Below are 12,237 nucleotides of genomic sequence, written 5' to 3' on the forward strand. Positions count from 1 at the left end.
ATAAAAATTAGCCATTATTATTATTAGGGAGTACAAAGTACCTTCAGGATATCAAAGATATTACCAGATGATTCTCTACAACTTAGTCTGATTCCTAGAATGCTAACACTGACAACAATACTACCTAAAAATCTAGACAGGCATTCTTTTTCTATTACTCCCAACACAAATAAAAGTCTCCTTTTTATTGAAGATAAGTTGTCTTGATTTTCTTTATATAGGAGTATAACTTACTTTTAAATAAGGACAAAAGACAGGGAAAATATTTTTCCTAATTTTATTGGCTTCTTAATAGTGGTACATGGCTGTAATTGTGAAGTACATGTTTTGGTTAGTATTTTAATTTCTTATAATTTTTAAAATCTTCAATTTCTTTTATAAAGTCCTAAAGCATAGGCAGGGTGTGATGGTTCATGCTAGTAATCCCAGCACTTTGGGAGGCCAAGGAGGATGAATTGTTTGAGCCCAGGAGTTTGAGAACAGTCTGGCAACACAGTGAAACCCTGTCTCTACAAAACACACAAAAATTAGCCGAGTGTGGTGCTGTGTGCCTGTAGTCTCAGCTATTTGGGAGGCTCAGGTGGGAGGATCATCTGAGCCCAGGGAGGTTGAGGATGCAGTGAGCTGTGATTGTGCCACTGCACTCCAGCCTGGGAGACAGAATGAGACCCTCCCGCCCAAAAAAAAAAAAAAAAAAAAAGAAAAAAGTCCTACATCACCCAGTACTGCATTTTTGGCTATAGTGGGTATTTAATAAAGAAGCAATTCTGGCCGGGCGCGGTGGCTCAAGCCTGTAATCCCAGCACTTTGGGAGGCCGAGACGGGCGGATCACAAGGTCAGGAGATCGAGACCATCCTGGCTAACACGGCGAAACCCCGTCTCTACTAAAAAAAACACAAAAAATTAGCCGGGCGAGGTGGCGGCGCCTGTGGTCCCAGCTACTCGGGAGGCTGAGGCAGGAGAATGGCGGGAACCCGGGAGGCGGAGCTTGCAGTGAGCTGAGATCTGGCCACTGCACTCCAGCCTGGGCGACAGAGCGAGACTCCGTCTCAAAAAAAAAAAAAAAAAAAAAAAAAGAAGCAATTCAAGGCATATTTTTTTATTACATCCCATGTGCAAGTTATTACATAAAGAACCTATGTGAAGTGCAGCAAAAGTGAGTGTAATAGTCTCTGCCCTTAAATACTTTACATAGTAAATTAGAAGCATAAGACAGACACCTAAACAAGAACACAAGTTAAAATAAACATGTCCTAACAGGAGTACAGGCAAAGGAGGGGTGGCTACCATCAGCTGGTGCTGAATCAAAGTCAAGAATATCTGCAGGAGGAAGAGACATGTTACTGACCCTTGAATGACTGGTAGCATTTCAATAGGTATAGCTGGAGGAAGGAGGTGCTCAGAGGAACAGGAAAGAGCAAGAAAAAAAGCCAGGGGACCAAGAAGGCTTGGGGCATGCTGAGCCAGTGACCCAGCATGACTGAAGTCCAAAGGCTATGGACGACTTGAAAAGAAAATGTCAGTTTGGGTTAAACTGAGAAGAGCTGAGAAGCCTGGATTTCACTGAAGAAGCAATGCGGACCCAGTCACACTTTTTGAGCAAGAAGTGACAGGAGCAAAGTCCCATCTGAGGAACGTTTCCTGATGGTGATATCCAAGAGGATCTGGGGGGGGGGGGGGCAAAAGGGGAGATGGGTGATCTGCCCACCTATGTCCCCAGATCCACACATGCTGGGCTACTGCTGCTGACCAGAGGGAGCCCTCATCTCCCTGCTCACCCAGCTCTTGGGCTATGTCATTTCTAGCAACAGTAACTCCAGCACCACAGCCTTAGGATCTTAGGGACTCCTCCTCTAAATCCATTCCCTGTGTTCCTCTTTATATAGCAAGTTTCTGTCCCGAGTCCTTTGGTAAGTTTCTGTCCTAGTTATCAGCTCTATTTCCTTGTTCTTTAAAAAAGGATAGGGCCGTAGGCTGAGCGTGGTGGCTCACGCCTGTACTCTCAGCACTTTGGGAAGCTGAGGTGGGTAGATTGCTTGAGCCCAGGAGTTTGAGACCAGCCCGGGCAACATGGCAAACACCCATCTCTATTAAAAGTACAGTACAAAAGTACAAAAATTAGCTGGGCATCGTGGCGTGTGCCTGTGGTCCCAGCTGCTTGGGAGGCTGAGGCGGGAGAATTGCTTGAAGCCGGGAGATTGAGGCTGCAGTGAGCTGTGATAGCACTACTGCATGCCAGCCTGGGTGACTAGGGCCCTGTTCAAGTCTTTCTGATTCCCACACCAGACACCATCTGCCCCACCTAAATACTCCTACCTGAGAAAAGAACACCCTGGTTACTGAGGCCTGCCTGAATCTTCTAATATCACTCACCTGGATGCTCTGAGATTTACCCTACCTGTTGGAACCTGTGCCACTTTGTGGTGAAATACTCATCACTCTATTTGCCTGGCTTGATACTTATAAGATTATTATCTTGATCACTTGGGTTCCTGACAGCCTGTGACATTTCAAACCTCCTCTGTCAGCCTCACCAGCTAGGTCAGGTTCCCCTCATAGGTAGGTTTGCTGCCAGAACCCTGCCTCTCCCTGTCTTCTCTAGTGGCCTACAGATTTCTATAGCTAGCTGCAAATAAGCATAGCAAAAAAGCTATGTTGCACTAATTGAGACATTAGGTGACAGGACTAGACAACAGGAATTGACAGGATAGGCTGATGTTAAAGACTTTGCATAAGGAGAAAATAAATCAAACGTTTTAGGAACTGATAGAATGTAGAAGATAGTGAGAGCAGGAAGAGTCAAAGAACTCCATGGTTCAAAGTCTGGATGCCAAAGGAAGCCATGTCTACAGTAATAAGGATTGCTGGGGTTGGCAGGGAATCTGTTTTGGTTGGAATGCATTTATACATAGTACTTTTCCACTCCCTCTTCCTTCACTCCCTGTGTCCATCATAGCATTTATTAGTACCTCACCTGTCTAGAATGAAAGCTCCATGAGGGCAGGAACCTCACTTGCTTATTGACTACAGAATACCAGGCTTCCAGAACAGTGCCTGGCAGCTAGCATGTTTTCCATGGAAATACATATAGACTGTATGAATGAATTTTGAGTTAACATGTTGTTCTCAGGTAGTGCTACCCATCAGATGCTTGGGTAGATGTGCGTGGGCATTGGCTGGAGGCTGGGCCAGTTTGAGGGATGTGGGTATGGGAAAGAAGGGCACATTCAAAGCAACAGAAGGGCTAAGGCACATAGCAACCTTCCCTCAGAGGGTTAGGGGAGATGAGAAGATGAAGAGAAAAGGCAAAAAAGAGAAAGAGAAGTGAAAGACAAACAAGATAATGGTAGCTTTTCTAAGTTAAGGAAGAGGTATTTTGGAAATTAAGGCAGGACTGATTATTCAGTGACAGCAAATGTTGTAGAGGTTGAAATGAATGAAAATAAGAGAATGACACTAAATTTAATGGTTAGGAGACTTGGAGTAACCTTGGTGAATACAGAACACAGAGACAGATTGCAGTGGGAAAAGGAATGAGAACGTGGGAAGAAAGTAGAGGCAGCAGAAATAGGTTAGATTTTCAGTAAGTTTGGTCTTGATGGTAATACACTATGAGAAGTTAGAGGAACAACTGTGTTTATTTAGACAGGGCGTTTGTCCTCTTACCTTTGGGGAGATATAAGCATATATAAAAATCCAAAGGAAGGATGTTTATATCCTCATCTCCCACCAAATCAAATCAAATCAAATCAAATCAAAATGGGAAAAAATGATCATGTAGGGGAAAAAAAAGGTGTAAGTGCCATTTTGAGTTCTAAATATAGGGAAGGGATAGAAGAACCTAGAGCTTAGCTGGGACCTCTCATGCAGGAGAAGAAAAGCAATGAAGAGGGGTATCTGGGGGAAGTGGATGGAAAAGAGGCCTGTTCTCCTGTCCTAGAATCTAAGAGCCAGACACTGAACAGCCTAAATCAGAGTCGAAGATATTGGAAACTTTCTGCTTTAAAACAAGGCTAAAGAACTGGAAGCTGGGGCATAAGCCCAGCCTGCCTTATAGGGCATGATGTCCTTTGGACATAGAATGAACATTCCAAAATACAACTGACTCAAGGACCACTAAGACAGGCTACGAATGGGACACTTCTTACCTCCAGTTACAACAGTAAACATGTTATTACAATGCATTAATAAATTAGTGTTCCATCCTGTCTACTACCAATTAAGAACTCCTGTAACAGAAACCCATTCTAGGAAAAGTGGTATTTATCACTGTGCGGCAGAACACAATAAGGTTCATATCCATGTGAATACCAACCCAGGAGTTTAAGAGAAGGACAAACATAGAAGACTTACTTTTCTTGGAAGAAACGAACTTTCTTTTTTATCTCAAGATATGGTGGGTCTTGCCTAAGGTGTACTTCATTGATTATCAGACAGCCAACAGCCCTGATCATATCCGAACAGCTCGATTCCACTGCTTGAGATAATTTTTTAAAGAAGAAAATAACTTTCTCTTGGTTATATCCAAAGACTAGTTTTGTGCAAAAGTAATTGCAGTTTTTTGCCACTAAAAGTAATGGCAAAAATCACAATTACTTTTGTACCAACTGAATATATCTGTTTTCCTCTAGATATGACATCTTTCTCCAATGTGAAAAAAAAACTAACATACGATACACCGTTTTGTAACTTATGTTCGTTTTCGTACCTTACATCTGGAGCCCTGCTCCCATCTTGGGTAGTCTTGGTAATGTGAAGAGCTGGATTCTCCCAATGCTTAAGCACATGTGAGAGGGAGGCACTTGAAGAAGGCCAGTGAGGTTTCTTCCATGACCAGAAAACAGGAGAACAAGATGCCCAGCCAGGGACTGGAAGGAGTCAAAGGTGTAAGGGTGTCTCTGGGGACCAATAACAGAATCTAGAACTGAAGCACCTCCGAGTTCAGCACATTCAACTCCCTGATTGTGCAGGAAATCAGGAGAAAACTGAGGCTGATCGCCCCTGTTCAAAGTCGCCCAGCCAGGTGTCCTCACACAGCACAGCACCCTGTCCCTCACCTCTCACCACCTCCTAACCCAGAAAGCCACTTAGGTACTGAAGAGCACCCAATAACCAAACCAGCATTATTTTCCCCTAAGCCAAGTTTCTCTTCTTTCTCTATCTTCTTATTACAGAAATTTTCCAATATTTATAAGCAGAGAAATGAGAATAATAACCACCATGGACCCACTGCCCAGCTTAAACAACCCATTGCCAGTCTTCCTTTATCTTAAGCTTACCTACCTCACCCTCCTCCAGGATTATTTTGAAGCAAATTCCAGGTAGCTTATCATTATTTCTTGTTAAATATAAAATGCTCAAACAAACTATATAGCTGCAAATGCATCCGAAACAATTTTCTTTGGGGAGCTTTGATGCTCCTATTCCATATCCTTGCATTGCGTGTGGTATTTTTAATTTCATTTCACAGCTCTAGAACAAAACCTTAGCTCTTATCTTAGTACAGACCAATAAGATACGCTCTGTGTCCCTGTACATCCACTAACAATATTAGACTGTGTACAACGAGGAATTCTGATGAAGGCATTGCCTTGGACAGTAAGCATGGGGAACGTTGAACTTACTAAACACTTTTCTATAATAGACACAGTACACTCACACTGGCACTTGTTTAAATTGGGCTGAATTCTGGCCTGAGATTTAAAGCCAACTTCGTCCATGAGTCGAGATGAAAGGCACTAAGCAACGTAACTCCTTAAGGTTTAACAAATCTACAAACTAAATTAACAACCAAACATTTTCACACCAATAGGGTTATGCCTCTACTCTCTTAAGACAGAGACCATTTATTTGTCCTAAGGATATGATAGAAATCTAAAATCAAATATAACAAAATTTTTCTTTCATATAGCCACTTAATCTTTCCTAAAGAATAAATATACCAAAAAAGACATTTTTAAAAAAAGTTTTAATTAATAAACAAGACTGTACTACTAGTTAAATAATGTTACATGTATAGTAGTATAGTCTACTAGTTAAATATGTATATATTAATATAAATAGTACAGTCTAACTAGTTAAATATATATGTAACATCATGTGTATATAAAAATGGATACCTGCCATCATAATGTTGATGAATAGGATTTCCACTTATCATTTTCTACTGTTTCACTCCCTTGCCTCACCCATCCATTTTTTATATAAATTTACAAATATATATTTTTAAATGAGAATATATTAGAAAGTTAAGGTCAGTACAAAAAGAAGGCAAATCAGAACTCTTAAGTTGTTTCATCCATAAAATAAAAAAATTCATTTCAAATATGGATTAAATTTTTTCTGGGAAAAAACACACTGTAATACATAATTTTCTACCTTTTAAACCATTTTACGATTTATCCCATCTTCTAACAAGTTATGATACTCATACCTGCTGAGGTTTCTCTAAATTTGTCGCTGGTCTTCTTTTTCCTCCATTTCCAAGGCTTAAAGATTTTACCAATGGTGGATAGTTTCCCCTTTCTCTTGAAGGGAGGTGTTTGGGAACCTGCTGTGGGGCCATCTGAGTTTGCTATAGAAGCTTTGTCCAGTCCATCAACTGTATAAAGAAAGATATAGACAGAGAAAGGTTGTAAAAAAGGTTTTAATAAAACAACATCATCGATTGGTTCCTGGGCTGTTAACGGTAAGCACATCCACTCTAATTGGAATCTCACATAAAGTTTACTTGTCCCATTTCACAGCTGGTAGGACTTCCCTCATATCAATCAGTAAACCAGTCAATCAGAAATTACAGCCAACTTAGAAAATCATTCTGGGGAAACAGACTAGAAACAAGAGACTTACATTATAGATGGGGCCAAATGAGTGTCTGCAACACAGCTAAATCCATCTGCAACAACCCTATCAATATTTTGTACAGGAATAGAGTATTCTAAGTATTTCTGAAATAGGATGTTCCTCCAGAGACTAGTTTGACATTCTTAGTAATGAATATTACAGTTATGGTGTAGTTAAAATCATGGTTTCTCTTTCACAAAATAAAATTTGGTGCCAGGAAGCTAAATTCTATTTTTACAATGCTAAAACTATCTTTTGCTTTTATTACAAAAAAGGTTTTGAGCTTCAAAGAAACTGATAACTACACTAACCACAAGAAATATGTGGAAAATTTGGGTACTGTGTGTGATAAAAACATGCTTTTGTATGTCTTCACTATTTTATTTATCAGAAGAAATGCACAAAATCTTAAGTTGCCTTGCTTGCACTGTGTTCTAGGCTGATGGAAGATAGCAATGACTTATGTTACACCAACTATCAAATTTTAATGGCAAAGAACTGGAAGCAGGCCAGAATGGATGAACTATAATATTATTCCATCAATAAAACAGCACTTGAAATTATGGCAAAAAAAAAAAAAAGGAAAAATCAAAACAGTAGTTTCTTCTTGGAGGCAGAAATTACCTGAGAAGAAACTTGAAGGAACATATAGGGGTGATGGAAATTATCTCAGCAATGGTTAGATGACCCAAAACTCATTAAATGGAATTTACAATTTCTTGCATTTCACTTTATGTAAAATTTACCTTTAAAAAAGCATAAATAGACAGTGAAGTCTAATTAATGACATGTATGCTGAAGTGTTTAGAGGTGAAGTGTACTGATGTCCATCAAAAATAATAAATGGATAGATAGATGGAATAGGCAGATGGATAAAAGCACAATAAAGTAAAACAGAGCAAAATGTTAAGTGTTGAATCCAGCTGTAGATATGTATATGGGGCATGATACCAATTCTTTTATCTTCTCTGTATTTTTAAAACTTTCTTAATATAATATTGGTAATAGTAAAACAAATAAAAACAAAAATTGAACAGCAAGGACTTCTGCTTCCAAGAAGATAAAACAGACTTACTTTTTCTTTTTGAGACAGAGTCTTGCTCTGTCGCCCAAGCTGGAGTGCAGTGGCGTGATCTCAGTTCACTGCAACCACCGCCTCCCGGGTTCAAGCAATTCTCCTGCCTCAGCCTCCCGAGCAGCTGGGACTGACTACAGGTGCATGCCACCACGCCCGGCTAATTTTTGTATTTTTAGTAGAAACGGTGTTTCACCATATTGGTCAGGCTGGTCTCGAACTCCTGACCTCAAGTGATCCACCCATCTCAGCCTCCCAAAGTGCTGGGATTATAGGCCTGAGCCACCACACCCAGCCCAAACTTACTTTTTCTTATTCCTCTGGCTAAATAAAACTTAAAACACACACACACACACACACACACACACACACACGGATGTTACATATAAATGTAAGAAAATTCTGTAAGGCCAAGAGAAGGTAGACAAGCCTGGGACCTCAGAACCCAAGAAACAACAAGGTGGTGAGATTCCTGGGTTTTCTTTTTGCCTCAAATATCCCAGACTCATAGCTGAAGAAGTCAGAAACCTCTAAAGGCCAACAGGCATGGAAGCCAGCAACCCAGAAACACCAATGGGCACAGACCACAAGCATCTTCACTCTCTAGCCACATAACCAGGAAAGGGGCAGAGTAGCAAAATAAGAAACTTTTAGACAATAACTGCTCTACTACAGCCAAGCACCATGGAAGAACCTGTGACCATGCATGCTAGCAAAGGCTGAATGGAGTTACTAGATTTCCACCCTCATGCGGCTCTGAAAAAGAGCCCTAATATCCCCACTAGTGTGGTGTCAGAGAAGACCAAGCAGGAAACTAGCACCTTTATGCCTGGCGGCTGATAATGAAGCATCTTCCACAGTGTCAGTGGAGACCATGTAGGAAGCCCTGACATCCATCCCTTCCCAGCAATAACTGGGTATCTCTCCCCTCCCCCCAAAACAGAGGTGGTCAAATCATTGCACACTAGGAACAAGACCACTCCAACTGTGATATCAAGGGAGATCACATGGGGATCCGGAAATTCTCCCTGTGCCCAACACTAACAAGGACACCCCACACACATACATAGTGTGTCAACAGAGGACAAGTGGAGAACTGGGATTTTTTACCTCCAGTAGGGGTGACAAGGTGGCACCCACTGCTTCCCCTGCTATAGAGGTGTCAGACAATGCCAATTAAAACAGAAGGTTTCAAACAAGATCTAGAGTCACATAACATAATACAAAAATGTCCAAGTTTCCATCAAAAATCACTTGACACGCTAAGAACCAGGAAAATCTCAAACTGAATGAAAAAAGACAATCAATAGACATCAATTCCTAAATCCTTATGAGTTCTCCTTCCAAACAAATAGGAATAACTCCTGTTCCTCCCACTAGTGAAGTCTACTGTAATTTCAGGTACTATCTGGGCAGAGATGGGCAGACACTGCGCATTGCTAGGGAAAATTGGAGATTCAAGTCCTGAGCTGACTGATTCTTCTGAAAGTGGTTCCTAACCCTACTTTCAGCCATAGCACAACAGATAGAGATACAGGAGACAGACTGATTTTGAAGCTAATTCAGAGTAAAGGAGCAAAATACTTATTACTTCAATTCTACTCCTGTCCAACTTCCCTCCTTGAACCAGAGTGCAAACCCAGAGGGGAACTGAGAGTATGGTTTTACTTCTTCATGAAGACTTTCCGCTGAACTCTCATGTAAGGGCTTAACTTTGAACAACTTAAACGTTGTAAAATATAAAAGGGCTGATTATTATGAACATAGAAAATGAAAGTTTCCATCTCAAATTCATCTCTGTGGTTACATATCTAGTTTTCATTTTCTTACAATATAGTGGGATCTTTCTCTCCCAACCCACATATCCAGTTCCCTGATGCTCCATAAAAATTCTACTTTCTCTCTGAAGCAATTAAGAACAGCCTATTTTTCCCCTATCATAAACCACACTTGCAATTAGAAACCATATGTTGGCACAGTTGGCCAATGTGCCATTGTACTTCTCTTAAATCATGAATGTGAGGACCACTGTCACCCGCTTTTGAGTAGCATGGGAAGAATATTAACTCTCTTCTTTAGATATGCAGGACACTGGCATTGCTATGATATTTCTGTAATTTTGCTTGTGGATCAGTTTTCCATTAAAATCCATTTGAAACTTTCCATAAATTATTTCACAGTAAGTCTGGTGAATTTTGCATTTATATGCAGATAAAAACAAATTGCCAGGTAAATCCCAGATGAAAGGTAAAATTTCCTGATTGCTTTCAATGTTAATTTTGGTCCACTTTTATGTTACTAAGAGTAACTTGTCATTCATCAGAACTTACCTTTTCACACTTGAGTTCTACATTTTAAAACACAGCATATTTTGAAATACAGTCATTAGCTAATCAAATGTAGACACTTTAAATGACACAGCTCAGTCTATCTTCCCACTGAAACGAGCCCACACCTAACAGAATTTCCCTGCACCACCAATTGCTAAGAAATCAGAAAATACATACAGGTTTTATTTTTTATTTAAACAGAAATGTATCAATTAGGCAGTCCCAGCACAAATGTGACCATATAAGCCAAAAATAAACGAGGCTAGATAATTATCATATTGATAGGGTTTAGATATGAATCCCTACCCAAATCTCATGTCAAATTGTAATCCTCAGTGTTGGAGGTGGAGCAGGGTGGGAGGTATGGATCATGGCGGCAGAGTTCTCACGAATTGTTTAGCACCGTCCTCTCTTGATACTGTATAGTGGGTGAGATCACATGAATTCCAGTTGTTTAAAAGTGTGTAGCACCTCTCTCTCTCTCTTCCTCCTGCTCCAGCCATATAAGACATGCCTGCTTCCCCTTCACTCGGTGCCATGATTGTAAGTTTCCTGAGACTTTTCCAGAAGCTAAGCAGAAGCTAGCCTGCAGAACTATGAGCCAATTAAACCTCTTTTCTACATAAATTACCCAGTCTCTGGTATTTCTTTACAGCAGTGCGAGAACAGACTAATATACATATGAAATAAATTGTAGGTTTGAATAGTCTTCCCTTTGAGATTTGATAAATAAATGATAGGGATTCTTAGAAAAATTGAATCTACTTAATAGAGTTCATTGTATGTTTATACTATTTAATGGTTATGATATTTTTGATATCAATTTTTCCCCACACATAATTATTTCAGGCACTGAGAAACTGAGACAGATGTGGCATAGTATTACGACTCACAAATGTTGTAGCTGAAAGACCACTTAGAAAAGAATCTCCGTAAAAGAACTCCTGGTACTAATTTCGTACAAACTGACAGCCGCCCTGCAGAAAACAAGTAGGTGGTAAAAAACATGGTCTCAACTTTTCTCCAAATACCCTTAAATATCTGAAGGTCGATGAGAATGCATTTTTGAAGCCCAATTGTAGCAAAAATAACTAGGGGAAATCGTGTGTGGTAAATAATGCTTTGATAACACTCTGCTGTGTATGCTTTAAGAAAGTTAAAAAAAAAAACCAAGCATATCAAACTTTATTTACTTAAAATATAGTTTCCAGGCTTTGTTTTTTTTTGTGCTTTGTTATGTTTTTACAATATTAAGATTATCTGTGTATATTTTTATTTCTATTACAGTTTTCATATTTCTATTATAATTCTGCCACTTTCCCCTTTAAAACCCACAGAACATATGGCAAAGAAAAATCAGAAGAGTGCTTAGGGAAGATTTAACTTTATTGCCTACATTTACATGAGGTCTCTATCTCTCTCTCAAGTCTCAATAACTTAAGATATATTGCTATCATTAAACAAGGGTGAATGTACAACATCTGGGCACAGAAGCAACCCACTATTGGTTAGGGTGAACTGATGGTATAAGCCATCACAGATGAGCTCGGATCACGGTTTCTAAGGCAGTCAAGTGGCTATCCTTGCCTTCCTTTGTCTAAAGGAGTTCCTTACTCTCTTATTAATCAGAGTTTACAGCAGGTTGGGTCAAATCTCTTCCTCTTAAGGGTAAAATAAATGGCAAGTGGAGAAGAAGAGAAAATGAACAGAAGAATCAAAATGTGTGGCATCACACGGGGTGCAGGTAAAAAATTCTGAGACTGCTGAACATGTATATTGAGATCAAACAAGGACGTACAAGAATGGCAGATGGTGGAAGCCAGGTTTCTCACTACTGGAGAGAGAGGTTACAGACAAGCAACTGGAGAGGGAGGTTACAGATAAGCGAGAGAGTAAAGCTAGAATGATCCATGCAGCCCTGATTAGAGTTGGAGACATCTGCATGAACCCATGCTTGGCCAGGTAGACAGATAGATAAGTAAATGAAT

At 40.0% G+C, this 12,237-nt stretch overlaps 1 protein-coding gene across 6 annotated transcripts in view; it reads right to left on the bottom strand.

The window, feature by feature from the left end:
• PHACTR2 (phosphatase and actin regulator 2) overlaps positions 1-12,237 on the bottom strand; it is a 372,853-nt gene that overhangs the window by 118,535 nt on the left and 242,081 nt on the right. For all 6 annotated transcript variants that reach the window (XM_003898091.5, XM_003898089.5, XM_003898090.5 and 3 more), the window contains exon 2: positions 6,435-6,602. In XM_003898091.5, coding sequence (XP_003898140.1) covers positions 6,435-6,602 — 168 coding nt within the window. The remainder of the gene's footprint in view (positions 1-6,434; positions 6,603-12,237) is intronic.

Source organism: Papio anubis, chromosome 6 (assembly GCF_008728515.1).
Source record: "Papio anubis isolate 15944 chromosome 6, Panubis1.0, whole genome shotgun sequence".
Taxonomy (NCBI): Eukaryota; Metazoa; Chordata; class Mammalia; order Primates; family Cercopithecidae; genus Papio; species Papio anubis.